Source organism: Rattus norvegicus, chromosome 3 (assembly GCF_021556685.1).
Source record: "Rattus norvegicus strain SHRSP/BbbUtx chromosome 3, alternate assembly SHRSP_T2T, whole genome shotgun sequence".
In the NCBI taxonomy this organism is placed as follows: Eukaryota; Metazoa; Chordata; class Mammalia; order Rodentia; family Muridae; genus Rattus; species Rattus norvegicus.
The window spans coordinates 75,040,800-75,068,124 of record NC_141536.1 but is presented as its reverse complement, the minus strand read 5'-3'; the positions used below and the strand labels follow the sequence as shown (position 1 = coordinate 75,068,124).

The 27,325-nt window shown below is 36.7% G+C and overlaps 2 protein-coding genes across 2 annotated transcripts; both read left to right on the top strand.

The window, feature by feature from the left end:
* Positions 1-2,360: 2,360 nt before the first annotated feature.
* Or4a77 (olfactory receptor family 4 subfamily A member 77) lies at positions 2,361-3,284 on the top strand. Its single transcript, NM_001000623.1, has one exon. The coding sequence runs from the start codon at positions 2,361-2,363 to the stop codon at positions 3,282-3,284; it is 924 nt and encodes a 307-aa protein (NP_001000623.1).
* A 21,878-nt stretch (positions 3,285-25,162) lies between these two features.
* Positions 25,163-26,116, top strand: Or4a80 (olfactory receptor family 4 subfamily A member 80). The gene has a single exon (NM_001000923.1). It carries the CDS (start codon positions 25,163-25,165, stop codon positions 26,114-26,116), a length of 954 nt encoding a protein of 317 aa, NP_001000923.1.
* Positions 26,117-27,325: the final 1,209 nt, after the last annotated feature.

The following is a 27,325-nucleotide window of genomic DNA, read 5'->3' as shown; positions in this document are numbered from 1 at the left end:
AAATTATGCAATATTAGTGCTTTAGGTATGGACATAAATTGTTTAATATAATCATTTACAATTGCATTTATTTTCCTGTAATGAACAAAGCATCTGGTACTCTTATCCACCATTAACACCATGTAGATGATTTGTCCCTTGCTTTTTTCAAGTTGAAAGATACTTCTCTAAGATAACTTTAGTGAGCACTTATGTGTAATGGAACAGAAAATTCCTAATGTACTTTTTACCTAAGTCCTCAGTGTGTGTGTATTACCAGACACACTGAGACTCTATTTTCTACCTAGGAGTATGTATGTAATTCTTGTTAAAAGATTCTCATGATTTCTTGTAATTATAATATTGACAAAGAATAGCAGTACTAATAGCTAACATTCAGATGTCACACGTATTGAGGAGAGCATGAAGAAAACTCATAACTAAACAAAGCCCCTTGATGCAGCTATTGTAGATCCCTGTACGAATATCATATAGGTAGTAAGTAAATGATTCTGACACTGTACACAAGCTCATGCCCAAGAGACCACAAAATCCACTACTGTGTTATTCTCTCTCTCTCTCTCAAAGTTTATCTAATATAATTTTATGATACATTAATAAAACCAGAGTCATTATTTAGAGCAGTTGTAGTATTCTATTTCTGATTAGAATCATTAATGCCATGAATATAAACTTAGAGATTGGTTTTTCAAATGTAAAAAACAAAAACTATAACAGCATCATAAAAAAGTTAGTTTTCAACTAAGTACTGTAGACTATGAGACTGGAAAAACTCTTAAATCATGTTGTTTAACTTATAGTGTGCTAGATGAATCATGTTCATAACATGAATAAACATAAATGCTCCATAACCATGTCTCCACACAATAGTTATGAGGTTTTCTTTGAGTATTCTGTGTTTGGAGATCTGGACTTTGAAATTCTATTTGAAACCCTCAGGACCTAGGAAGCATCACTATTATTCTCTCAGTTTCCATTTCTCCTTCCCCATCACTAGTTTATCACATGAGCTCTGAGAAACAAAGCTTCACTACTGGTGCAGAGAGAAAGGACATCTGTGGGTAAGTTCAATTCACGTAAAAGGACTTGAGCAATTATGGTTCATTTGCATTTGTTTAATATAATAATATTTAATAATTTTTAATAATAATAATAATGATGAATGTGAGAGACAGTGATGAAATGTTCAAAATTCAAAATTGCAGGTCCTGAAAACCCTAACAATCAGAATCAGATAATGTAACTGTTGCAGATAGTACCATGTAAAATTATGCTCTAGCTATGTGATATAGTTCAAAACCAGTCTTTTGAGACTGTGTCAAAGATACTTAAAGAATAAAAGTCTTTTAAAGTGTACAGTGTCTATATATAAGAATTACAAAATAATAGCATTGTGAGGATGCTTCCAGGCCAGTGAAACTTTGGATAATACACAGATCATATTGTGGCATTTTCTCCTAAGATATTAACATTGAACACGGTATATATACTAGAATATGGTCTTATTGTTTATTGATATCACCACTTTGCAGGATTATTAAAATGAATAAGAATTCTGTATTTTGTAATGCAACATATTTATTTATTTATTTATTTATTTATTTTCCAATCACTGCCCAAGTTCCAGTCGCACCCCCCCCCCCAGGATCTAGAAAGCATCACTATTACTCTCTCAGTTTCCATTTCTACTGCTCCATCCTTCTTCCCCACATTCTTCCTTTTCTCCTGTGAGACAGTAGACACTCCCTAGGTGTTCACCCAGCCTAGCACATCAAGTCTCTGCATGTTTAGGCACATCTCTTCTCACTGAACCTGCACAAGGGAGCCCTGTTGGGGAACATATTCTATAATCTGGCAATAACATTAGGAACAGACCTTGCTCAAGTTATTTGGGGACCCACATGAATACTAGGGTTAGAGAGATGGCTCAGAGTGTAAGAGAAATGACTGTTCTTCCATAGGTCCTGAGTTCAATTCTCAGCAACCATATAATGACTCACAATGATCTATAACGTTATCTGATATCCTCTTCTGGCAAACAGGTATACATGCAGATAGAGCATTCATATGCAATGCGCTTTTAATAATCAGATTTAAATGTATTAATGATCATGATTCTTTTGCACTTCTGTATCTAAATAAGCTATTTTGAATAAAATCCTAATATCTACAGAATTATTAGACAGAACTATGGAAATACTTCAAGATGAACTAAACAGATGGTTACAGAAAATTTCCGAGGTTGAATGGAAGATATGAATGCAGATGTATTTCCTGGCAAAATGGAAGTCTAGGTTTTGGTTAGGCAAGTCTGCTTTCCTGAGCCGTTCTCACTGAAAAAAGCCTCATTTGAAGAGTAAATGGGACAGAAAAACAATGTTACTGAGTTTATCCTCCTTGGTCTCACTCAGGATCCTGCTGGGCAAAAAGCTTTATTTTTCATGTTTTTCCTCATCTACATTGTGACAATGGTGGGAAATCTGCTCATTGTGGGGACAGTGATTGCCAGCCCCTCATTGGGCTCCCCAATGTACTTCTTCCTTGCCTTTCTCTCACTCATGGATGCTGTTTATTCTACTGCCATCTTGCCCAAGTTGCTTACAGATTTACTCTGTGATAAGAAGACCATTTCCTTCACAGCTTGTCTGGTTCAGCTCTTTGTGGAGCACTTATTTGGTGGTTCTGAGGTCTTCATTTTGGTGGTGATGGCCTATGATCGCTATGTGGCCATCTGTAAGCCACTGAACTATTTGACTATAATGAATCGACAGGTTTGCATTCTCTTATTGGTGGTGTCCTGGGCAGGAGGATTTGCACATGCTCTGCTTCAAGTGATCTCTGTGTATTTACTTCCTTTTTGTGGACCCAATGTCATTGACCACTTTGGCTGTGACATGTACCCACTGTTAGGACTTGCATGTACTGATACCTACTTCCTTGGACTCACTGTAGTTGGAAATAATGGAGCAATGTCTATAGTGGTCTTTATCCTCCTCCTTGTCTCCTATGGAATCATTCTAAACTCTCTTAAGGCTCACAGTCAGGAAGGGAGACGCAAAGCCCTGTCTACCTGCAGCTCCCACATCATGGTTGTCATCCTCTTTTTTGTTCCTTGTATTTTCATGTATGTTAGACCTGTGTCCAACTTTCCAATTGATAAATATATTACTGTCTTTTATACAATTTTTACTCCCATGTTGAACCCTTTAATATATACCTTGAGAAACTTAGAGATTAAAAATTGTATGGCAAAGCTGTGGGGTAAATGTTCACTAAAGACATAAAAAGAGCTTCTCCTCACTAAATATGCTAGGATTGGTAATGAGACATTCCATTTTAAAATTTGGCAGTTTGACTTCAGTGTTTTACATGTGTACTAACACTTGACTTCGTGAGAAGTTTGTTATTTTATGAATACAGTGGATACAAGCCTAGTGTTCCTGGTACTCCTGGTTTTGTCTCTTGCTACTGAAGTTGATGATATCCTCATCTTTTTTGGCCATGCCACTTTTTTCATTCTGTATGATATCTTTGCTTTTTGTCCAATTAACAATAAATTGTACTTCTAGTATAATTTTATTGGTGGGTTATGTTTTATAGCTCTGTGAACTATTTATTTTTATATATCATAAGCTGTCTTGTTTGTCAGATTTGTTTCACTATGGGCATTTATTTCGATGAACACAAACCTATAATTTTTATGAATATTATTTTATAAAAGTTTAAATAATGTTTAGTATTTATCTAGAAAATCATTGCTGTTTAAAATTTACATATTTTGTTAAGAAATATATATGCATCTGTATGCCAAGCCAAGTGTGAAAAGTACCATGCCTGGCAGGTACTATTTAAGAAAGACAATTTATTAAGTAAAGGAGAGAAAGCCATTAAGCAAAGCTCCTGAATGCTTTGTTCTTAGGTCACTGACTTCAGACTCTTGCTTCAGTTTGAGCACTGACTTCCATTCATGATAGACTACAAGTGTAAAATGAAATCCTTTTCTCATCAGGTTGCTTTAGTTATGGTGTTTTATCACAACAATGTAAATTTAATTAAGGCAAAATAATTTAAGAAATGTGATATTAGTGTAATAGGCCAGGAATATATCTTGGGAATCTTGGGTGTTTGTGTTCAGAAAAGTTCTCGAGTGCTCAGAGCTCAGAAGCATGATCTGTGAGATCTTGGAAAGTAAGAATGCTGAAAGCAAGGCTGATGATGGAGCCTTGGTTGTGAACTTTTCGATGGAAGAGAAGACTTTATCTGACATTATATCATAGTTTGAATTAATAATCTGTGGTTACAGCTGAAGAACTGGCTTTGATTTGGAAGACACCAGAACTACTAACATTTGCCTTTTATGGGACAATTTATACTGGTCAGCTAGGGTAAAAGAATCAGATGTGATTAAAACTCAGAGACCAGCATAATAGGCAAAAGCTTCTGGAAAATACTTCCTCATGATCAGCACATTTGTTCTGACCCAGAAAGGAACCCTGGCTGTTCTTCATGTTGACAGCTCCACCTGAGGATATGTAGCATTTCATAGGTGGTACAGGTTTTGAAGTCATAAAATGGTCATTGAGATGGTGTGATTTGGTGCTGTGAGAATTGAGGAAAGGCCATTGGTGAAAGGGTAGCCTCAGTCCCAGTAGAAATCCTAATACAGAATGTATCCTAAAGTGGTAAAGTCTTTGTATATGTGTTATCTTACATAGTATTTTTGGTAGATTTACACAATCCACTTTTAAAGTTATTTTAAATCAGGATATTTGTTTCTTACTACTGTATTAATGGCATTTAAATACTATTGAGTAATATATGATATTTTGATGTTGATTCTGAGAGCTTCAAACTTCTTCAGATTGATTTTAGTGTAATATACAGGTTTTTGTGTATTGTATTTACATTGTATTGTAAGACTCATCAGATTCCCCTCTTGATTTCTATAGTGACCTTTTTATTACTCTGTGATGTGTTAGATACTCTCCTTTTGTTTGTGGATTTAATTTTATTGTGATTATATAAAATATAATGAAATATTACAAATTTTAAAATATTTCTTTTTGAACTAATATATGCTATATTTTAGAGACTGTTTCATGAGCAGCTAACAAATGTGTTTTAACAGTGCTTTGAATGAATGGAAACTGATTTCCATTTGTATATTAATATGTTAGTTATCATGAATATGAAAGGAGAAAACAAAAAATGTAATCATAGTTATTAATTTTTAGGTGATAGAGATAAAGTAGACAGTGGGAAACAGAATAGGCAACTGTGGAGCTCTAAAATGTCCAGAGGAGAGAATTTTACCTAAACAATCTGAAGAGGGAGAAGTAATGATATGCAAGTAGGTAACTAAGAATACCCTTCTTTCAGAACACTGGAAGAGACCCTACAAACAAGGAGAAATGCGAAAGTAAAAGTGAAATATTATGAGAGATTTTGGAAAATAAACAAAACACACTGTATGTACAGAAATGACAAGGAAGAGTTCATTTGACTTTCAATCTCAGTTTTCTAATATTACATTTTGGAAACTTGCTTTTCACATTTCAAGATTTTCAAATCAATTTGGTAGTCAACTATTCATTCTTGACCAGATCCAATATTTTGCCTCTGAAGGGTTATTTAATGGAAGAAATCTATTTAAGAACAATTACTCCTTTTATTTGTTGCAATTATTCTAACTAATGTATCTATTAAAACTAGCAATGATGTAAAACTTCATTATAGGCTGTGTTGCAAATATAAGCAGAAGAAATCCTTTCTTAATTCCATGGCTGAAGAGGTTTGTGAAAGCTCAAATCTGCCCAAGCTGGAGTTCATTTTTTATTTAGTTTTTGAGTTATTATGCTTTTGCTGAGTTTATTGTTTCAGGAATTCTGCGGAGGGTCTCCAATGTCCTGTTATCTTCCACACAGAGACTTTTATTTTAAAAGAGGTAGAAACTAGCCTCAGGGAGAATCTGCTCAAAGGACTCAAAAACTGAAGACTTGGGCGTTCATTCACAGGAAATATTTATCACAGAGTTTCTGAGAACTGAAATCACCTGACTTCTTTGTGAAGCACATAGGTGCTAATTTATCAAGTGACCTTTTGATGGCTGCAGTGTAATTGGCTGAAAAGAGAAATTTTCACATAATTTCAGGGTTGCTCATTTTGTATTTATTTATATCATTAAGAAAAAGTTCTGGGTACGTTCATTTCTATGTATTAAGTAGAGTTTCTACATATTTGTACAAGAACAGTATTTTGATTTTTTACGAACATGATTTTTTACAGATTGTGAACACCCTTTTAGTAAGTTGTGACATTATGGTTTAGTGATCCTTATATTTTGGATATTTATTTGTATACTTAGATACTTTGAAAGATTCGGGATAGTAGCAATGTTGAAATGTGTTTGTTATAGTAATTTTGTACTCTTCCTATTTCTAAGCAATAGACATATGTTATCATGTCTTCTGGGATCACACATAAATATATCATGTATTTTTAGGCAACCCAATAAAAAGGCCTTTGGATTGTGGCAAGAAATATGACCCATGATGTCAATTTGTGACAGACAAAAATAAGAATTTTAGCTAAAATTTCTATGAAGACATCACATAATATAAGACTCTGAGGACCTAATCTGTATGTGACTTGCAATCTTCCCTACTGAAGACTAGTGTGCACAATATTGAAAGATGCAACAAGCTGCAAATGAGGAGAAACAGCTGATATTCTTTCACAAATATGATGCCTATGAACCAAAACAAAGACCACAATTTCAATATATTCCTAAATGTGCAACAGTTATGCTAGTAACTTGGCAGTAATCAAAGCTATCAATAGGGGAATCATGGAAACTTAAATAATTACCTGAAGCAAGTGAAGTCAAGGATCTTAATAAAGAACCATTTCCCACCACTTTATTTAGCCAGAATAATTCCTAATAGTATTTTAAATACGTTTATTTGTACAAAAGTTATGTAGCTTTCACCCCTCATCTACTTCTCTTTACAACAGATATTGGCCAGCCTGCACCAAGAGCAAAAGGCCAATCATCAGAAATGCCAAAACAACAAAAAGCATAGGTAAGACCAAAATTTCTGCTCCAAGCAACATGCCTGATGGTCTCAGGACACAAAAAAGCAGAAATTATCTGGAACAGAACACTTCTGGTTTCTAGCTGCACCCAGAGTTGAACTGCTCCCACAGTGCTCTATACCCAAATCCTGTGGGGAAGAGAGCTGGACCCTAAGAAATATGGACAATCCTAAGAGCTCAGGGGAGACCACCACTTCTGCTCACATTCCTGGCCCAAGAGGAACCTGCCTAGTGCCCTAGGAGCAGACAGGGGAAAGACCCTTCCATTTTTTGCAAAGCCCAGAGCTGAAAGCCAGTTGCCTGTAGCACTGACACATGTGAGAGCAGAGGTAAGACCAACTCTTCTGGTCCAACTGACATTCCTGGAGGCCTCAGGTCACACAAATCCAAGAGCAGTTCTCCCAGATACGGCTGAAAGAAAACAGGTCTAAAGGAGTGCTAATTCACAGGCTTATAGGAGGATCAAGCCACTGTCAAAGTGGGCAAGACAAGCTAACACCAGAGACAACCATTGGTGAGAGGCAAGCACAGGAGCATAAGAAACAGAAACCAAGATTACTTGATATCATCAGAGCCCAGTTCTTCTACCAAAGCAAATACTGGAGATCCAAACATACTGGAAAAACAAGGTTTTGATTTAAAATCACAACTCGTGATGATGATAGAGGACTTTAGGGAGGGCATAAATAACTTCCTCTAAAAAATAGAGGACAACACAGGTAAAGAAGTAGAAGCCTTTAAAGAGGAAACACAAAAATCTCTCAAAGAATTAAAAGAAAACACAACCAAATAGGTGAAGGTAATGAACAAAAACATCTAGGATTTAAAAATCGAAAGAGAAACAATACAGAAAGCACAAAGACAGACAAAACGGGGGATAGAAAAGCTAGAAAAGAGATCAGGAGTCATCACCAACAGAATAAAAGAGATAGAAGACAGAATCTTAGGAGCAGAAGATACCATAGAAAACATTGAAACAACTGTCAATGAAAATGTAAAATGCAAAAATCTCCTAATCTAAATTGTGTCTAGGAAATCCAGGACATGATGAGAAGATCAGACCTAAGGATAATAGGTAAAGAAGAGAATGAAGATTCCAAACTTAAAGGGCTAGTAAATATCTTCAACAAAATCATAGAAGAAAACTTCCCTAACCTAAAGAAAGAGATGCCCATAAACATACAAGAAGCCTACAGAACTCCAAATAGTTTGGACCAGAAAAGAAATTCTTCCTGTCATATAATAGTCAAAACACCAAATGCACAAAACAAGGAAAGAATATTAAAAGCAGTAAGGAAAAAAGGTCATGTAACATATAAAGGCAGACCTATCAGTATTACACCAGACTTCTCAACAGACACTATGAAAGCCAGAAGATCCTGGGCAGATGTAATACAGATACTTAAAGAACACAAATGCCAGCTTATGCTACAATATCCAGCAAAATTCTCAACTAAATAGATGGAGAAACGAAGATATTCTGTGACAAAATTGAATATATACAATATCTCTCTATAAATCCAGGCCTACAAAGGATAATAGATGGAAAACTCCAACACAGGGAAGGAAACTACACTCTAGAAAAAGCAAGAAACTAATTGCCTTGCAACGAAACCAAAAGAAGAGAGGCACACAAACATAATTCCACCTCTAACAATGAAAATAACAGAAGACAACCATCACTATTCCTTAGTGTCTCTTAACACACATAAATGGCCTCAAGTCAGAAAGCATATGACTATTTCAGTAGATGCAGAAATTAAATTGCTAAAATCTAACATTGATTTTTCACTAAAATTATTGAAATGCTAGCATGTAGAGGTTCTATTTCAACATTTAAAGGCTATGTAGTATAAATATATAACCAAAATCATGTTCAATGAAGAAAAACAAAACATTCATAGTAAGACCAGGAAAAGCAACCAAAACAACAGAAAGCCCATATACACAACAATGCTCTACTCAATGATAACTTAGTCCAGGAAGAAATAAAGAAGGAAATTAAAAGACTTTTTAGAATTTAAAGAAAATGAAGACAAACTTACGGGATACAGTGAAAGCAGTATTAAGAGGAAAGCTCCTAGTTCTGAGTGCATCCAAAAAGAAACTGCAGATAATATACACCAACAGTTTGACAGCATACCTGAAAGCTCTAGAAGAAAAAGAAGCAAATGCATTCAAGAGGATTAGACCACAGAACGTAATCAAACTCAGAGCTGGAATCAACCAAGGAGAAATACAAAAGAAGTATAAAAGAATCAACAAAATCAACCAAGAGCTGGTTCTTTGAGAAAATCAGCAAGATAGATAAACCCTTAGCCAGACTAACCAGAAGGCACAGAGAGTGTGTCCTAATTAACAAAATCAGAAATGAAAAGGGAGACAGAACAATAGAAACTGAGGAAATTCAAAAAAATTGTCAGATTCTATTATAGAAGCTCATATTAAATAAAATAGGGATATCTGAATAAAATGGTCACTTTTCTAGAGAAATGTCAGGTATCAAAGTTAAATCAGGATCAGATAAACCATCTAAATAGACCCATAGTACCTTAAGAAAGAGAAGCAGTGATTAAAAGTCTCCTAAACAAAACAAAACAAAACAAAACAAAACAAAACAAAACAAAACAAAACAAAAGCCCAGGACCAGATGGGTTTAGTGCAGAATTCTATCAGATCTTCAAAGAAGACCTAATACCAATACTCCTCGAAATATTCCACAAAATAGAAACAGAAGGAACACTACACAATTCATTCTTTGATTCTACAATTAAACTTATACCTAGGCCAAACAAAGACCCAACAAAGAAAGATAACTTCAGACTAATTTCCCTCATGAATTTTATCTGTGCAAACATACTCAATAAAATTCTTGCCAACTGAATCCAAGAACACATCAAACCCATCTGTCACCATAACCAAGTAGGCTTCAATTCCGGGATGCAGGAATGGTTCAATAAATGGAAATACATCAACTTCATCCACTATATAAAGAAACTAAAAAAAAAATACCACATCATCATCTCATTAGATACTGATTAAAGCCTTTGAAAAAATTCAATATTCCTTCATGTTAAAAGTATTGGAAAGATCAGAATTCAAGGCCCATTCCTAAACATAGTAAAAGCAATATACAGCAAACTAGTAGTCAACATTAGCTGAATGGAAAGAAACTTGAAGCAATCTCACTAATATCAGGGACTAGGCAAGGCTGCCCATTCTCTTTTTCTACCTATAGAATATAGTACTTGAAGTCTTAGCCAGATCAAATAGACAAAAAATAGGTCAAAGGGATACAAATTGGTAAGGAAAAAGTGAAAATATCACTATTTGCAGATGATATGATAAAATATTTAAGTGACCACAAAAATTCCACCAGAGAACTCCTACAGCTGATAAACAACTTTAGCAAAGTGTCTGGTTATAAAACTACTCAAACAAATCAGTAGCTTTCCTCTTCTCAAAGGATAAACAGGCTGAGGAAGAAATTAGGGAAACGATACCATTCACAATAGTCACAAATAATATAAAATACCTTGGTGTGATTCTAACCCAGGAAGTGAAAGATCTGTAGGAAAACTTCATGTCTCTTAAGAAAGAAATCAAAGAAGATCTCAGAAGTTGTAAAGATCTCCCATGCTCATGGATTGGCAGAATAAATATAGTAAAAATGGGCACCTTGTTTTAATCAATCTACAGATTCAATGCAATTCCCATCAAAATTCCAACTCAATTCTTCATAGAGTTAGAAAGAGCAATCTCTAAATTCATTTGGAATAAGAAAAAACCCAAATAGCAAAAAATATCTTCAACAATAAAAGAACTTCTGAGGGAATCACCATCCCTTACCTGAAGCTGCAATAAAGAACAATATTGATAAAAAACTTCATGGTATTGGTACAGACACTGGGTCAATGTGATAGAATTAAAGACCGAGAAATCAACCCACACACCTATGGTCAATTGATCTTTGACAAAGGAGCTAAACCCATCCAGGGGAAAGAAGATAGCATTTTCAACAAATGGTGTTGGTTCAACTGGAGGTTAGCATGTAGAAGAAAGCAAATCAACCTATTCTTATCTCCTTGTACAAATATCAAGTCCAAGTAGATCAAAGATCTCCACATAAAACAAGATACCCTGAACCTAATAGAAGAGATACTGTAGAAGAACCTGGAACACATAGGCACAGGGGAAGTTTTCCTGAACAGAACACCAATGGTTTATGCTCTAAGATCAAGTAAGGGAATTAATGAAATTGTAAAACTTTTGTACAGCAAAGACAGTGTCAGTAGGACAAAATGGCAACCAACAGATTGGGAAAAGATGTTTACCAATCCTATGTCTGATAGGAGGCTAATATCTAATATATAAAAAGAATTCAAGAAGTTAGATTCCAGAGAACTAAATAATCATATTAAAAATGGGGTAGAGAGATAAACAAAGAATTCTCAGCTGAGGAATGTTGAATGGCTGAGAAGGATCTAAACAAATGTTCAACATCCTTAGTAATAAGGGAAATGCAAATCAAAACAACCCTGAGATCCACCTCACATCTGTCAGAATAGATAAGATAAAAAGTTCAGATGACAGCAGATCCTGTTGAGGATGTTGAGAAAGAGGAACACTCCTTCATTGCTGGTGGGATTTCAAGCTGGTACAACCACTCTGGAAATCAGTATAGAGGTTGTTCAGAGAATTGGACACCATACTACCGAGGACCCAGTTATATAACACTCCTAGGCATGTCATGCGCCCAACGTCTCGCCAGCAAGAACACGCGGGGACACCAGGATCCTTCTGCAGCAAAGTGTTTATTACATCTTGAAGAGGAGAGAGCGAGCCCCAGAATGGCGCTGCTTATATACACCCTAATGTGGCGTGTCCACACCTGATTGGTTGCTTACCCATGATCTCATAGGCACGCCCGGAGTGGGCAAAGACCTGGCACGAAGGCACTCTTGCACATACGCACACAGTTAACTTCCTGAAAGGAAGTCGGCTGGCGCAGCGAAGGCTGTTGCCATCTTGTAATGGCAGAGGCTATCCTGGCCTTCCACGTGGGGCGTAGTGGAAGCCAGCGCCATCTAGCGGTGGCGAATGTTATTGCAGCCCTCTACATCTCCCTCTATTTATTTATTTTATAACAAATCAATTATTTTATAACAAATCATGATCACCCTATCGCGTGCAATGAGGAAACCTCAGCGATGTGTAAGGGCTGATCAAAGGATCACTGATTCTCTCTCATCCCAGTGCAATGGATCCACAGATCCATGGAGTGTAAGAGCAGAGAACTCAGATACTGAGAGAGAGTTTCTCTCCTCCCAGTGCAATGGATCCACAGATCCATGGGGTGCAGGAGCAGAGAACTCAGATACCGACTAATTCCTGAGCATAGATAACCAAATTCCAGGGGAGGCCCCTTGTACAATGGCCACAAGTGCTTGAGTGATAACGGCCTTGTCACGTTTCTGTTGAGATCTGAGTTTGCAAACCAAGCATAGTATGAACACTGATCCACAGCATAGGGCTGCTCCAAACAGAGCCACTCCCGATAAGTAATGGGCACCTCATTTGGTACTCCTCAGCTGTTACCACCAAGGGCCGTAGTCAAGCCGCTCCTATAATAAAATTTAGAATTCCCATTTGTTAGTAACTACTCCAGAAAGTTCACCCACTGTACTTGTCTAACAATAGATTGGGGGAGGATAACTCCAGACACTGCAGACACAATGTCTGCAGCAGTAATGGCTGCTACAATAGCAGCGAAAGTGTCAAGGTCTTTTCTAGGACAGTTCAGGATCAGTCATTTTTCTCTGGAACAACCAGCAGACAATGGAACCATTTCTGAGATCTGTATAACCAGGACAGAGTTCCCCAGTCCACTGTAGCTTTACGCAGGTAACATTCCTGTAAAGCTACAGTCTGTAAAATGACCAGTTAAGGCAGCAAGAGTCACCAGGGAAATGAACGGGGGGCAGCAACGGCTGGAGTCCAGTCTTTTCCAGCAAGCAGCAGTGTACAGAGGGTCAGAGAGCAGGCCATAGTGGGACGGGACACACACAGCGGTAACACTGACTGCAGCAACAGCAAAATCTCTGTGATGACAAAGGATGAGGGGGAATCTTCCATCTTCCTCTCAAGGCAGAGGAATGACTCCAGGGACCCGAATCACGAGAGCTGAATCTTCATGTAACCAGGATCAGCAAGTCTCAGCAACCACCTCTGGCAGCTGGCATACTCTTGTAGCATCCTGTAGAAAAAACACAAACATTCCCTCTTCCCCATATAAAATATCTGGACAGGATCATGCCAATATGTGGATCTCTCTATTTCACCTAGGCAGAAGTATGCCTAGTTGTAGGGTGCCATAAACTTTGGCATCCAAATTTTAAAATTGAAATAAAAGGAGTATTATTAAATAATTGTATAGCATACATAGCATACAGGGATATAACTTCCCCTTTTTATTTATTAAGATATAAACTGTCTAGTATCATTGTCCTCCCTCGTTAAGGGGTCCAGGCAATCTAGTTTGAGTTCTTAAATGGCCTATAAAGAAACAGTACTTAGTGCTCTTAACCACTAAGCCATCTCTCCAGCACCTCACAAGTTTTATTTACCTAAACATAAGCATTAATTAGAAATGCCAAATCCTGTAACAAGGTCCAGTTTTAGCCTTATTTAGAAATCCCTGAGTTGGCAGGGTGAGGTTGGGCGTTGAAAGTAAGCAAATGGAGTCTTCCTCTTTTTGTGAGGGTGTGTTATCAACTCTATTACCATTTTCAAGGAGCTGGGTCTATGGTTTTGTTTAGTTGTCTGAGCCAGAGCATTGAAAGGACAGTGAATTGTCAGACAATTCACACTGAAATCATCACTCACTGATTTTATGTAGAAAACCTGCCTCTAATAAAGCATTAAGTAATTGTAAAATTTGAGGGCTAGTAGTATCTAAAAAGATAAAACCTTTTAATCAATTGTAAACCACAAGCCACACATTGGCTATCAGTATATGAATTGAAAGCTTGATTTTTTTAACATTTAAAAACAGTGGCTACAGCATGTAATTTTGTTTACAGGAAGTACAAAAGCATGCAAAGAGTAAAATTATCAATTTTGCCTGAAAAATTTGTATATGTAATAGGCCAAATATTATTATTTTGTAATAACCAATTAACTGTTGTTTAGAATAAGATATGTTCCACCAGGTTTCTTTTTAAAATACTTCCATGACTCTAGTCTACAATTCTGTATTAACACAGCTGAAGCTTTATCTCCAATGTGTATAACAAAGACCTAAGTCCTCTAGTAGGGTGAGGTACTTAGCTAATTAACATATCCTTAGAAGCTTAAAATTAGCTTCAAACATTCTTTTCTGGAATAGTGCAACAGCTACTCCCCAAATATTAAAGCTCATTTTGAGAGCAAAGGTTTGTAGTAAAAATTTCCATATACATTGAAAGATTTAAGGTTCTAACTTCTAACATCGAAGAAGCAACAAAATTACATAATATAAGGCTATTAGCCATTCTTAATGATATCACTCTATGGGCTCTCTAAAATTATAAGCATGCTCACGAAATGAAAACTCAAAATCAATCCTCTAAATCTATCTTGAAATGGCAGTTGGAGTAAGTAAACTGGCTGTAATGTTCTCACAAGTTCCAAAACCTCATCAATCCTTCGTAAATCTTGTAACAATCTCTACCTGTTTGATTTTTTTCTTAATTAAAAATAAGTTTGAGTTTGTCAATGTAACACTGGCAATCCTTAATCACAATCTTTAAGTTCTCTTTGTAACACCACAGCACAACCACAAGGTCACCTGAGTTCTGAGTACGTGATTAGGCAGCTGTCCTTGGGGCAGTGGTATTAGCATTAAAATACAGATAGCTTCAGGGAAAACCACAACTTTGGAAAGCAGAACTCTTTTTTTTTTTCATATGCTATATGTTTTATTGGACTTATTGGACAGTTATATTGTATGTAGTGTAGTTAGGAAATTAAATCTGTGAGTTTGGGATTGTTGTATATATTATTGGGATTAACTTTTCCAGGAGCATGGTAATCCATTCTGTAGGGAAGCTGTGATGGCTTTCTTTCTTTCTTTCTTTTTTTTTTTTTTATTAACTTGAGTATTTCTTATATACATTTCGAGTGTTATTCCCTTTCCCGGTATCCGGGCAAACATCCCCCTCCCCGCTCCCCTTCCTTATGGGTGTTCCCCTCCTGACCCTCCCCCCATTGCCGCCCTCCCCCCACCCTCTAGTTCACAGTCTTAGCAGGACCCAGGGCTTCTCCTTCCACTGGTGCTCTTACTAGGATATTCATTGCTACCTATGAGGTCAGAGTCCAGGGTCAGTCCATGTATAGTCTTTAGGTAGTGGCTTAGTCCCTGGAAGCTCTGGTTGCTTAGCATTGTTGTACATATGGGGTCTCGAGCCCCTTCAAGATCTTCCAGTTCTTTCTCTGATTCCTTCAACGGGGATCCTATTCTCAGTTCAGTGGTTTGCTGCTGGCATTCGCCTCTGTATTTGGTGTATTCTGGCTGTGTCTCTCAGGAGCGATCTACATCCGGCTCCTGTCGGTCTGCACTTCTTTGCTTCATCCATCTTGTCTAATTGGGTTTGGAAAGCAGAACTCAACTTCTAGTTTGTTGGAAAGCAGAACTCAACTTCTAACAAACTAGCTTCTAAAATCTCTAAGACACCTAGTCTATCCTTTATGCTACTAAGTTTGACTATCAATTCCTACATATGAATGCATGATGGTGTAGTCTCCAGTACCGCAACAAGGAGACATTGTCCTAAATTCTTTTAGAAGCCTGGTTTCTAGGATAAGAATTCCATAAAAATATTATCTCAATTTAGATCTGTTTCCCTAGGTTGGCTCATGCCACATGTTGTCTAGAAATGACTCCATCCAAATTACCAGCTTTATGTCAACTTTCTGTTACCAATATTATACCTTTTTAACCATATCCAACAACTTGAAAGCCAATAGTCCATAACCAAGGCAAGTAGAGCATATTTACACATTTAAAACCAATCAGAAAGAAATTGAAGTGGCTACACATATCTTTAATATTTAGACCAAACACCATTTTTACCTTTTTAGCTATGATTTTAAGAGAAGCACCTTGTCACCTGTTCAGTCAAATAATAAATCAGGGATTTCTCTAAGAGAAACAGCTCTCAGTTTCAGTACCATAGAAGCTGTGAAGCTCCTGGTGCCTTAGGATCGGCTAGTATAAACATTTAGCCAGCCCTGTTGGGGAGCTTGCCCAGCAGATTTAGGCTTCTAGCTACAGATGTAGGTTCCAAAAGCCAACTGAAACTGCTTTTTATTCATTGTTCCCTTCTTGAAACGAGTTAAAACCAAGTCAAGGTGTGAACGACCAGCAGATAAAGTTTTTACCATTTTTTCTTTTGAACATGAAACAAAACATTTAAACAATGAGAAACAAGAACCACAGACATAAACTGACAGACATGGGGACATCCTGGTGCACCAGGGACAGACAATAGACAAAGAGGGAAAAAACCAGATGGTGTTCACGGTGACTATCCACTCGATTGGAGTTGATATGAACGATGGATTGTCTCAATTCCTGGACTAGTCCATCAACGTGTTGAAACCCAATTCCTGTAAGATACTGAGATATATTATCTGAGCATCATGACTGACATTCGCCAATGGTATGGAAGTGAAACACAGTCCTGAGTATTTCCACTCACAACCCAATTACATTAACTCCATCAAGCTGTGCATGGGCATTGAGATGTCCTTTTGTTTGATTCTCCTGAATAAATTTTCAGGCAGTCTGCCTCTATCAAGTCTAATCAATATGACTCTGCAAAGCTTATAGAGCCTGATCACACCTTTTACCAGCACAAAGACAAAATTTTTCTCCCAAAATGCTGTGTTCCTTTTATCTCCTTTTCTTTTCATTTTTTCTTTAGAAACCTTTTCTCCCTCCGACATACTTTCTTGTTGCTCTGTAAGGACCCTCTGACCTGTCCTAACGGCTGTAATGGCTTCCCACACAAAGAAAAAATTAAACAAAATTACCAGCCTTGTCCACAAAGGATCCATAACTTTCGGTTTCTTCACAGTGGCTCTCCACCTAGGCCTATATCTTTCTTCTTCATAGCGAGCTGCCTCATCTTCTAAATACTCTTCCTCAGAGGGGCTAAGCTCGTCTGTTTCTGAAGTATCAAGCCCCAAAGCCTCTAACTCCTTTACCGGATAAAGGCTTTTCCTTTTCGGGGCTTTCTCCTCCTTTCCCTGTTCTCTCCCGGGGCGTCCTTTCCTCTATCTCTTGCTTCCTCGGATCTAAAGTCCTTGGAAGGGCCTTGTTTCTTATGTGCACCTTTTCTCTTTGAGCTCTTTAATCTTTCATCCCGCCCTGTTTCTGACATGCTGTATCAAGACCAAACATGCCTCTCAGAGTTTACCTCTCGACCTGCAATTCTGGACCCTCTCCGCCAGTGGAGGCTATCCTCGGCGCCAGCGATGGTGTGGCATTTGTCCCGGGTTTCAGCACCAAATATCGCGCGCCCAACATCTCGCCAGCAAGAACACGCGCGGACACCAGGATCCTTCTGCAGCAAAGTGTTTATTACATCTTGAAGAGGAGAGAGCGAGCCCCAGAATGGCGCTGCTTATATACACCATAATGTGGCGTGTCCACGCCTGATTGGTTGCTTACCCATGATCTCATAGGCACGCCCCGGAGTGGGCAAAGACCTGGCACGAAGGCACTCTTGCACATGCACACACAGTTAACTTCCTGAAAGGAAGTCGGCTGGCGCGGCGAAGGCTGTTGCCATCTTGTAATGGCGGAGGCTATCCTGGCCTTCCACATGGGGCACAGTGGAAGCCAGCGCCATCTAGCAGTGGCGAATGTTATTGCGGCCCTCTACATAGGCCTCTAATCAAAAATGTTCCAATATTTAACAAGGACACATGCTCCACTATGCTCATTGAAGACTTATTTATAATGGCCAGAAGCTGGAAAGAACTCAGATGTTCTTCAATAGAGGAATGGAAACAGAAAATGTGGTACCTTTATCCAATGGAGTACTACTCAGTTATTAAGAAAATGACTACATGAAATTCTTAGGAAAATGGATGGAACTAGAAAATATCATCTTGAGTGAGGTAACCCAGACACAAATGAACACATATGGTATGCACTCAGTGAAAAATGAATATTAGCCTAAAAGCTTGGAACAACCAAGAAACAATTTACAGACCATATGAAGCTCAAGAAGGAAGACCAAAATATGAATTCATCAGTCTTTCTTAGAAGGGGAAACAAAATAATCACAAGACAAAATAAAGACACAAAAAGTGAAAAAGGGACTGAAGGAAAGGTCATCCAGAGACTGCATCATCTGGGAATCCATCCCATATGCAACCATCAAACCCAGTCACTGCTGACGATGCCAAGAATGGTTTGCTTACAGGATCCTGATATGTATGTCTCCTGAGAGCTTCTGCCAGAGCCTTACTGATACAGATGAGGATGCTTGCCCCAACCATCAGATTGAGCACAGGTACCTCAATGATGGAGTTAGAGAAAGGACTGAAGGAGATGAAGTGGTTTGCAACCCCATAGAAAGAACAATATCAACCAACCAACCCCGCCCCAGAACTCCCAGGAACTAAAATGACAACAAAGAGTACACATTGGGGAGGGGGAGCTCATGGCTCCATCCACTTGTGTAGCATAGGATAGCATTGTCTGGCATCAATAGGAGGAGAAGCCCTTGATCCTATGAAGGCTTTTTCCCCAGTATAGGTGAAAGCCATGGAATTAAGTTGGGAATGAGTGTTTGGGAGTGAATAGATAGGAGTGGGAACATCTTCATAGAACCAGGGAGGTAGGAGGGGGTTGGGAAAGGAGATAACATTTGTAATGTACACACATAAAATATACAATAAAAATAAGTAAATTAAGAAAGAAATGATTCAACTGTATAGATTCCTTTTTAATAAAGTATTTTAAACTCTAGCTAGAATAATAAGAGAAAGAAATAAAAAACATTATCTACCAATTATATATACATCTGTGTAATGGAAGATTATTCAGTCTCAAAAAATTACTAATTAAACATGTTTGAATGTGGATGTCTTTACTAAGTGTTGTATGCACACAAACACACATACACACACATACACACTCACACACATGCACATGCACATAAGTTTTACATTTTTGAGAATTTCATATAAAGTATTTTGATCTTATTTACCATCCTTCAGAAACTCCTACCATATCTACTTTCACCCTCTTACTCATCAATCTTCAAGCTTTCTGCTTTTCTCCTAAAAGCATGTAGTCTAGTTTGTGTTCCCTATACATTCTTGGAAATAAGACCTGTTCTCCAGTTTTTCTACATACTCGGGTACACATCATTAGTGCAAACTGATTCTTTTTCTCCTAGGAGTTATTAAATACCAATAATTTCTCAGCTAATGATGATAATTTGTTCCTACCCTTTCTCCTCCTGGGATTTTATATGGCTTGAACTTGTGCATATCTTATGTGTGTTCTCACAATATGTGCACATTCATGCATTTGACCACAAATTTTGGTCCAGAAAATACTTTTCTTTGTAGTTATCTCCAACCTCTGGATCTTCCAAAATTTTTGCCCCATCATCCATGATTTCCCAGATCCTTATAATGAGGGTTGTGATCTATACATACTATTTAGTCATGACTACTCCCAAGACTAATTCTTTGCAAGTTGAAATATTTCAGTTATCTGTATTAATTGTCCTTCACTGCGAGAAGAATCTTCTCTATAGAATGTTGAGAGATGCACTGATCTATGTTTAACCAAAAGACTTACTGGGTATTATTGAAATATTAAGCTTATTATCACAGTAGTATTAGGTTTTATAATAGGGCCTACCTTGCCTTTGGCCATGGTAACATTGCCAAATATGAAATCCATCTCATGGAATGTACCTTAGATCCAATCCAGAAGTTGTTGGTTGTAGGCTTAGATTTTTTCTAAACCTACTTTATTTAGGGTTCTTGAACACTTCAATCTCCCTTCTAATCCACCGATCAGAGGTAGGTGAAAAAGTATATTAATTGGAAAAGGTGAATGTCTAACTGTTTAGAAATAGTTTCTTGGGACAATTCCATTCTTCCTTGTCAGATGGTAAGCAATCCAATTTAATAGGGAACATCACACATTAATCAGCAGTGGTTAAAGGGGACAGAATTAGCTGGAATATCATGAGAAGTTCTGTGGTGCATTTTTCTCTACAAAGTGAAAACCTGTGAAGACAAGCAAAAAAGAGTGAAGTGTTACATGACCAGAAAGAACAGTGAAGCACTGCATAGTGTCACAGGTTTTCTAATGTAAGAGCGACCAATCGTGGCCTGTATGGCTATATTTCTATATTTGATAAACATCATGCACCCTCTCACTTTTCTGTTTTCAGCAACACATCACATACCCTCTTACAAGACACCTTCCAGAAAAACATCGTGTGACAATACTGAGTTTTAAAGAAATCAGAAACTTCTGCTTCAATTGGTCACTCTCCTAATATTCTTGCCATTGTTGCGTCAGTGAACATATCTTTATCCCAGGGATGTAAGGATGGATCAATATACAGAAATCCATCAATGCAATCCACTACATAAACAAACTCAAAGGGGAAAAAACCACTTTACCATCTCATGAAATGCTGAGAAAGCATTTGACAAAATTCAACACCTCTTTATGATAAACATCTTGAGATGATCAGGAATTCAAGACCCATTCCTAAACACAGTAAAAGCAATATACAGCAAGTCAGTAGCCAACATCAAACTACATGGAGAGAAACTTGAATTAATCCCACTAAATTCAGGGTCTAGACAAGGATGCCCACATTCTCCCTACTTATTCAATATAGTACTCAAAGTCCTAGCCAGAGCAATCAGACAACAAAAAGTCAAAGGGATACAAAATGGAAAGGAAGAAGTCAAAATATCACTATTTTCAGATGATATAGGATAGTATACTTAAGTGATCCAAAATTTCCACCAGAGAACTACTAAGCCTGATCAACAGTGTCAGCTAAGTGGCTGGTTATAAAATTAACCCAAAAAAATCAGTAGCCTTCCTCTACTCAAAGAATAAAGAGGCTGAGGAAATATTAGGAAAATGACACCATTCACAATAGTCACAAATAACAGGAAATACCTTGGTGTGGTTCTAAGAAAGCAAGTGAAAGATCTGTATGACAAGAACTACAAGTCTATGAAGAAAGAAATAGAGGATTTCAGAAGATGAAAAGACCTCCCACGCTCATGCATTGGCAGGATTAATATAGCAAAAATGGCCATTTTGATAAAAGCAATTTACAGATTCATGCCATCCCCATAAAATTCCAACTCCTTTCTTCATAAAGTTAGAAAAAGCAATTTGAAAATTCATTTGGAAAAACAAAAAAACCCAAATAGCAAAAACTATCCTCCACAATAAAAGAATTTCTGGGGGTAACACTGTCCCTGACCTCAAGCAGTATTACAGAGCAATAGTGATAAAAACTGTGTGATAATGGTACAGAGATGGGTAGATCAATGCAATAGATCATCAATTGATCTTTGACAAAGGAGTTGAACCATCCAGTGGAGAGAAGATAGCATTATCAACAAATAGTGCTGGTTCAACTGGGGGTCCACAGGTAGAAGAATGCAAATTGATCCAGTTTTATTGCCCTGTACAAAGCTCAAGTCCAATTGTATCAAGGGCCTCTAAATAAAACTAGATAAACTCAAAGTAACAAGAAAAATTGGGGAATACCCTTGAACACATGGGCACTGGGGAAAAGTTCTTGAACCGAACACCAATGGCTTATGTTTTAAGACCACGAATTGACAAATGGGACCACATAAAAGCTTCCATACATACAGAATAGTAGAACCATTGTCTCTCTGATAGTTATATATCCCAACTTCACAGACTGTAGTTCCAACTCTGTAGCTCAAAGCAGCTGGACAGATCCCCTCTGACTACCAGTACAGGACTATGCTTTGTTCGGGTGATGCTGAAAACTGGAAGTCAGGTTGCTTCCTCCTCTGGTGTGTTTTAAATATGTCCTGCCTTACTTAAGTATTTCATAGTTTAACGTTGTCTCATAGTTTCTTGATCAATTTATTTTATTGTAGATTTTTCAAATCAACTTGGCTGTCAGCTACTCATTCTTGGCAAGACTTAAGGCTTTTAACCTCTAGGGATTATTGAAAAAAAAAGTCTGTTCAAAAGAGATGATCTCATTTGAATTTGTTCCTAATAGTTTACCAAGCTTATCTATTTAAACAGTGATGGTACAAAAAGTTCATAGATAAAATTGTGAATGTAAATGAAAGAAATATTTTCCTGATCAAATGGCCCAAGAAGTCTCTGGTATTTAACTCTTTATGTATCCAGGCCTTATGTTTTTAACTTTATTTATGACAGTCTAAAACTCACAAAGGAGAGACAATGTACTCATTTTCCTTGTAATAGTGAGTTAAATTGACTATTTGGTTTTCTTTTACAGTTGTATCTGTGTTTGGCAAGTGATATAATGTCATTCCTCTTTATGGTTGATAAAGTTCATTGTTAAACAAAGAACTTTTTAAAAATATATGTGTATGTTTCAGAAATGAAATGATCTTAGTAACTATTATATTTTAATAATAATAATAATAATAGTAAACTATTATTTTCCTAGAAGTGTGATAGCATTATTTTAAAATGAAAGTATACATATATTCTTCTGTATCTGTAGGGTCAAATTTTGATAATTTATATTGTATGTAAATATAATACGTATAGCATAGCTTATATACTTGAGTATTTTATATTATATAAATAATTATGCTAGTCACTACAAGATTTGGCTTGCTTAAAACCAATGCTCTTCAACTCTGAGATCAACTAAACTATGTAGAAGGTAAAATATTGAAGATAGAATTGGGAATGCTATGTGATGTCTCTATGATCTGTAACAGGTATGCCTATAGCACTTGGGAACTTTACAAATGGCAGCGATGATGTTCTAACTCAGACAGAAGTAGAGACATGACTGAGACATTTATAAGATGCATTCCAACTGCTTCCAAAGGAGTTCTGACGCTGCACCTATCTTTCTCTGATACCAAGTCCATGCAAATGGAATTATCTTGCCTGATGTTGTCCCAATATGTTTCTTCAAAGTGAGTATTGATAGTATTTTATATGTGTATAATGAGTGAATTATTCCATATAATAAAACAAATGATTAAGATTTTAATCATTAAGATTTTAAATCTTAAGATTTAATATGATTTTAATTGAAATCCAGGAAGCAGTTCATGAGGCTCACATTTACTCGTCTTTAAAAATCCAGATGTTTTCTACATACCTACTAAGTGGACAGAAATGATCATGACTTTTTCTCAACTGATGCTCACAGTGAAATATCTGGCAATATGCATCATAGCCAGCACTGAGATGTGTGAGGTGCTGAGATGTGCTTTAGGCACTCCCTAGAAAAATAAGAACACCCACATACCACTATAAGAGAGAGATAAAATGGAAGTCACTGTGGTACATATCATGAATCAGAGGCAGAGGGAAACATAAATATGGTCAAGATAAGGATGATACTAACCAACTGTACCTTATGCTGTAACCAGATGTCTGACGTCATGGTCCATGGCTCTATCATGGTCAATGTTCTGTCTAAGTATTTCTCAGACTCTTGCTTGCTACACCATGTACAATAAAATTAGAGTTATTATCTGATCATAGTAGTTAGTAAAATCATTTTACATTTTTAGCATCATTTAGGAAGCAGTTATAAACTTGGAAATCTTAAGCAAAAATAAGGAAAAAAGAAAGTACAGCAAAAGAGAAATGGAAGAGGTCAGAAATAATGGTGTATAGATCATGAGAGATTTTGAGACTGGGAAAGATTCTGAAATATGGTCTAATCCCCTGGTGTTTCAGAATGCAAAGGGAGATATATTCCTAATTATGTTTAGCAAATTAATCCAGCCTATGCCTTCAACAAACTGGTTTTGAATTTTCTTTGAGTATTCTGCTTTGGTGTTCTGGACAATGAGTTTCCTATGTGAGGACTCTCAGCATTCTTTTTCTAAATTCTTAAATTAATTAAGAATAAATTAAATGCTATTTTAATTTTAATATTAAAAATCATTTAGTCTTACCGTTAATTCTCTCTTTTCTGTTTATTTCTTCCTTCATCTCTATACCTGGTTATTCCAGAAAATTCTGGAAATATATGGTGTCTCATGATGCAGTACTTGTTAGGAGCCATGGATTAGTTCAGGCTTAGTAAAAATACTTTAAAAATCCTGCTGGTGGATATGAGTATGTTACTAATAAGTATAATCAAGCAACAAATGAAACTAAAATATAAAGAAAGTCATTGGTATAAGCCATGATGCCTGAATAATATTGGAGATATTTGATGCACTTAATAATCTCCTGAAACTTTTTAGATCAAGTGATATATGATGACTAAATTCATCTTGTAAGGTGAAGTATCTATGTCAAATAGTTCAATATAATAACACTAATATGGATCCTCTTAAATCAGTGCTAATGTGGATACCACCCAAGCTTAAATTTTAAAATATTCTTCACAGATAATAACGGCTAGAAAAGTTGCTCTTCTTTGGTGGATAAACTCAGGGTGTAATGGTACAACTCTTTATCAAGTCCTTTAGGAAAAACATTTCTATATTCATTTGGTATGTCAAGAATAATGTGTTTTAAGTAACCTTTTATGGGTGACAGAGATATCTCTATCTGAATTTCTCTCTAGAGATTCACTGTTACTTTTATAACCTTAGCATTGAGAGACTTATAAACAGAAAACAAGTGGAGCTTGTTACAAGATGAAGTTCAATATATATTTATTAAATAACTAATATTGGTTAACTACTGTAAAGACACTATATGTCCCATGACAGGATGGAATCATGGTCTTGTTAATAGATCATGGGAAGTTTGATTCTCCTGAGCTCTTTGTTTGAAACAAGTCTGATAGAAAAATAAATGGGCCAGAGCAAAATTGTCACAGAATTTGTCCTGCTGGGCTTCACTCAGGATCCTGCTGGGCAAAAAGCTTTATTTGTTATGTTTTCACTGATGTACATTGCAACAATGGTGGGCAACCTGCTCATTGTAGGGACAGTGATTGTCAGCCCCTCCTTAGGCTCCCCAATGTACTTCTTCCTTGCCTCTCTGTCACTAATGGATGCTGTTTATTCTACTGCCATCTCACCCAAGTTGATTGTAGACTTGCTCCGTGAGAAAAAGACCATCTCCTTCAGAGCTTGCATAAGCCAGCTCTTTATAGAGCATTTATTTGGTGGGGTTGACATTGTCATTCTGGTGGCAATGGCCTATGATTGCTATGTGGCCATCTGTAAGCCACTACATTATTTGATCATCATGAATCGACGCGTATGTATCCTCTTCTTGGTGATGGCCTGGGCAGGAGGTTTTGCACATGCTTTGTTTCAAGTTCTTGCTGTATATAATCTTCCTTTCTGTGGTCCCAATATCATTGACCACTTTGGCTGTGACATATACCCGCTCTTGCTACTTGCATGTACTGACACCTACCTGATTGGTCTCACTATCATTGCTAATGGTGGAGCCATGTGTATAGTCATCTTCATCCTACTTCTACTTTCTTATGCAATAATCCTAAGATCTCTCCAGAATCACAGTCAGGAAGGGAGGCACAAAGCTCTGTCCACCTGCAGCTCTCATATCACTGTGTTTTTTCTCTTTTTTGTTCCCTGTATTTTAATGTATGTTAGACCTGTTTCTAGTTTTCCTATTGACAAATCCATCACTGTAATTTATACTGTTGTCACCCCCGTGTTGAATCCTTTAATATATACTTTGAGAAATTCAGAGATGAAAAATTCTATGGAAAAGCTCCTGCAGAAAATATTAAGTCCGAATAGACTAAGGCTTCTTTGCTGCTTATATTATTAAGCACTAGGCATCAATCTCATTTAAACCATTGTGGTGTGACTTGAACAGTCACACTACCACTTGGTACTCTGAAATTAATAGTATTATCAAGATAGTTTTCAAATATTGTGGTATAGCTTTTGTAAGTAGTACAGTTGCCTCCATATAATACATTTTTGATGAATTGCATATCATATTTTTATTTTTCTTTTCAATAAATAATTTTCTTTATGTTTCACATATTTTGTTCATTGTTTTTCTGTTTACTCTGTCTTTCCTGCTTTGTCTCCTCTCTTCATGTTCTTTTCCTCTTTCTCTCTGTCTCTCTCTGCCTCTCTCTGTCTCTTCCAGTCTGTCTTCTGTGTGTCTGTCTGTCTGTCCTCTTAACTCTCTTAATATCACCCCCCAAAGAAAAACCACCAAAACAAACAAAAAAGTAAATAAACAAAATGAAACAAAATGTTCCCCTTTAACAAACCAAACCCATGGAGTTAATTTTCTGTTGGTTTACTACTCTTAGACATGAGGTGAGCCCTGGGTTTCAGATGATATATCCAGTGACACTCCATTGGAAAATACTGTGCTTTCCTTTCCCAGCTGGCATCAACTATAAATAGCTTGTTGGTAGGCAAAGAACTTTTTGTGTACTTTCTCTTTTCAGTACTTGGATTTTTGTGTGGCCTGTATCTATACAGGTCTTGTGTTTCCTTTCACAGCCTCTGTGAATTGATACATGCACTGTGTCCTAGAAGTCATCTGTCACTTCTGTCTTTTTTAATCTATCCACCTCCTCTTCTACATAGGTCCATGAGCCTTGAAAGGAGGCATTAGATGAAGATACTTCATTTAAGACCAATTTGATGTATTTTTCCTAAATGGTTTTGTTAATATAATTCACTTGGTGGACTTCTTTAGGCTTCCTACCAACTAATTACATATTTCACATGTTTTATAAAAATCTCTTACTCTGATAGATTTTCTCCACTCTTATTTATTTTGATCAATAACTATTCTAAATTACTTAAATTTCAGCTTAAAATAATTCTGTTTAACTGCTTTTATTATTTTATTAATATACTCATAATCTGTGATGTAGTTATGTTGTTTTGAAATGTGTAAGCACTATACAGTGGTAAGGACATAATTTCCTTTTTATTGTTTATTTCTATGTGTTGAGAAAACTCATGATTTATTTGCTATGCTTTGTAAACTGGATATTTTTCTCATTAT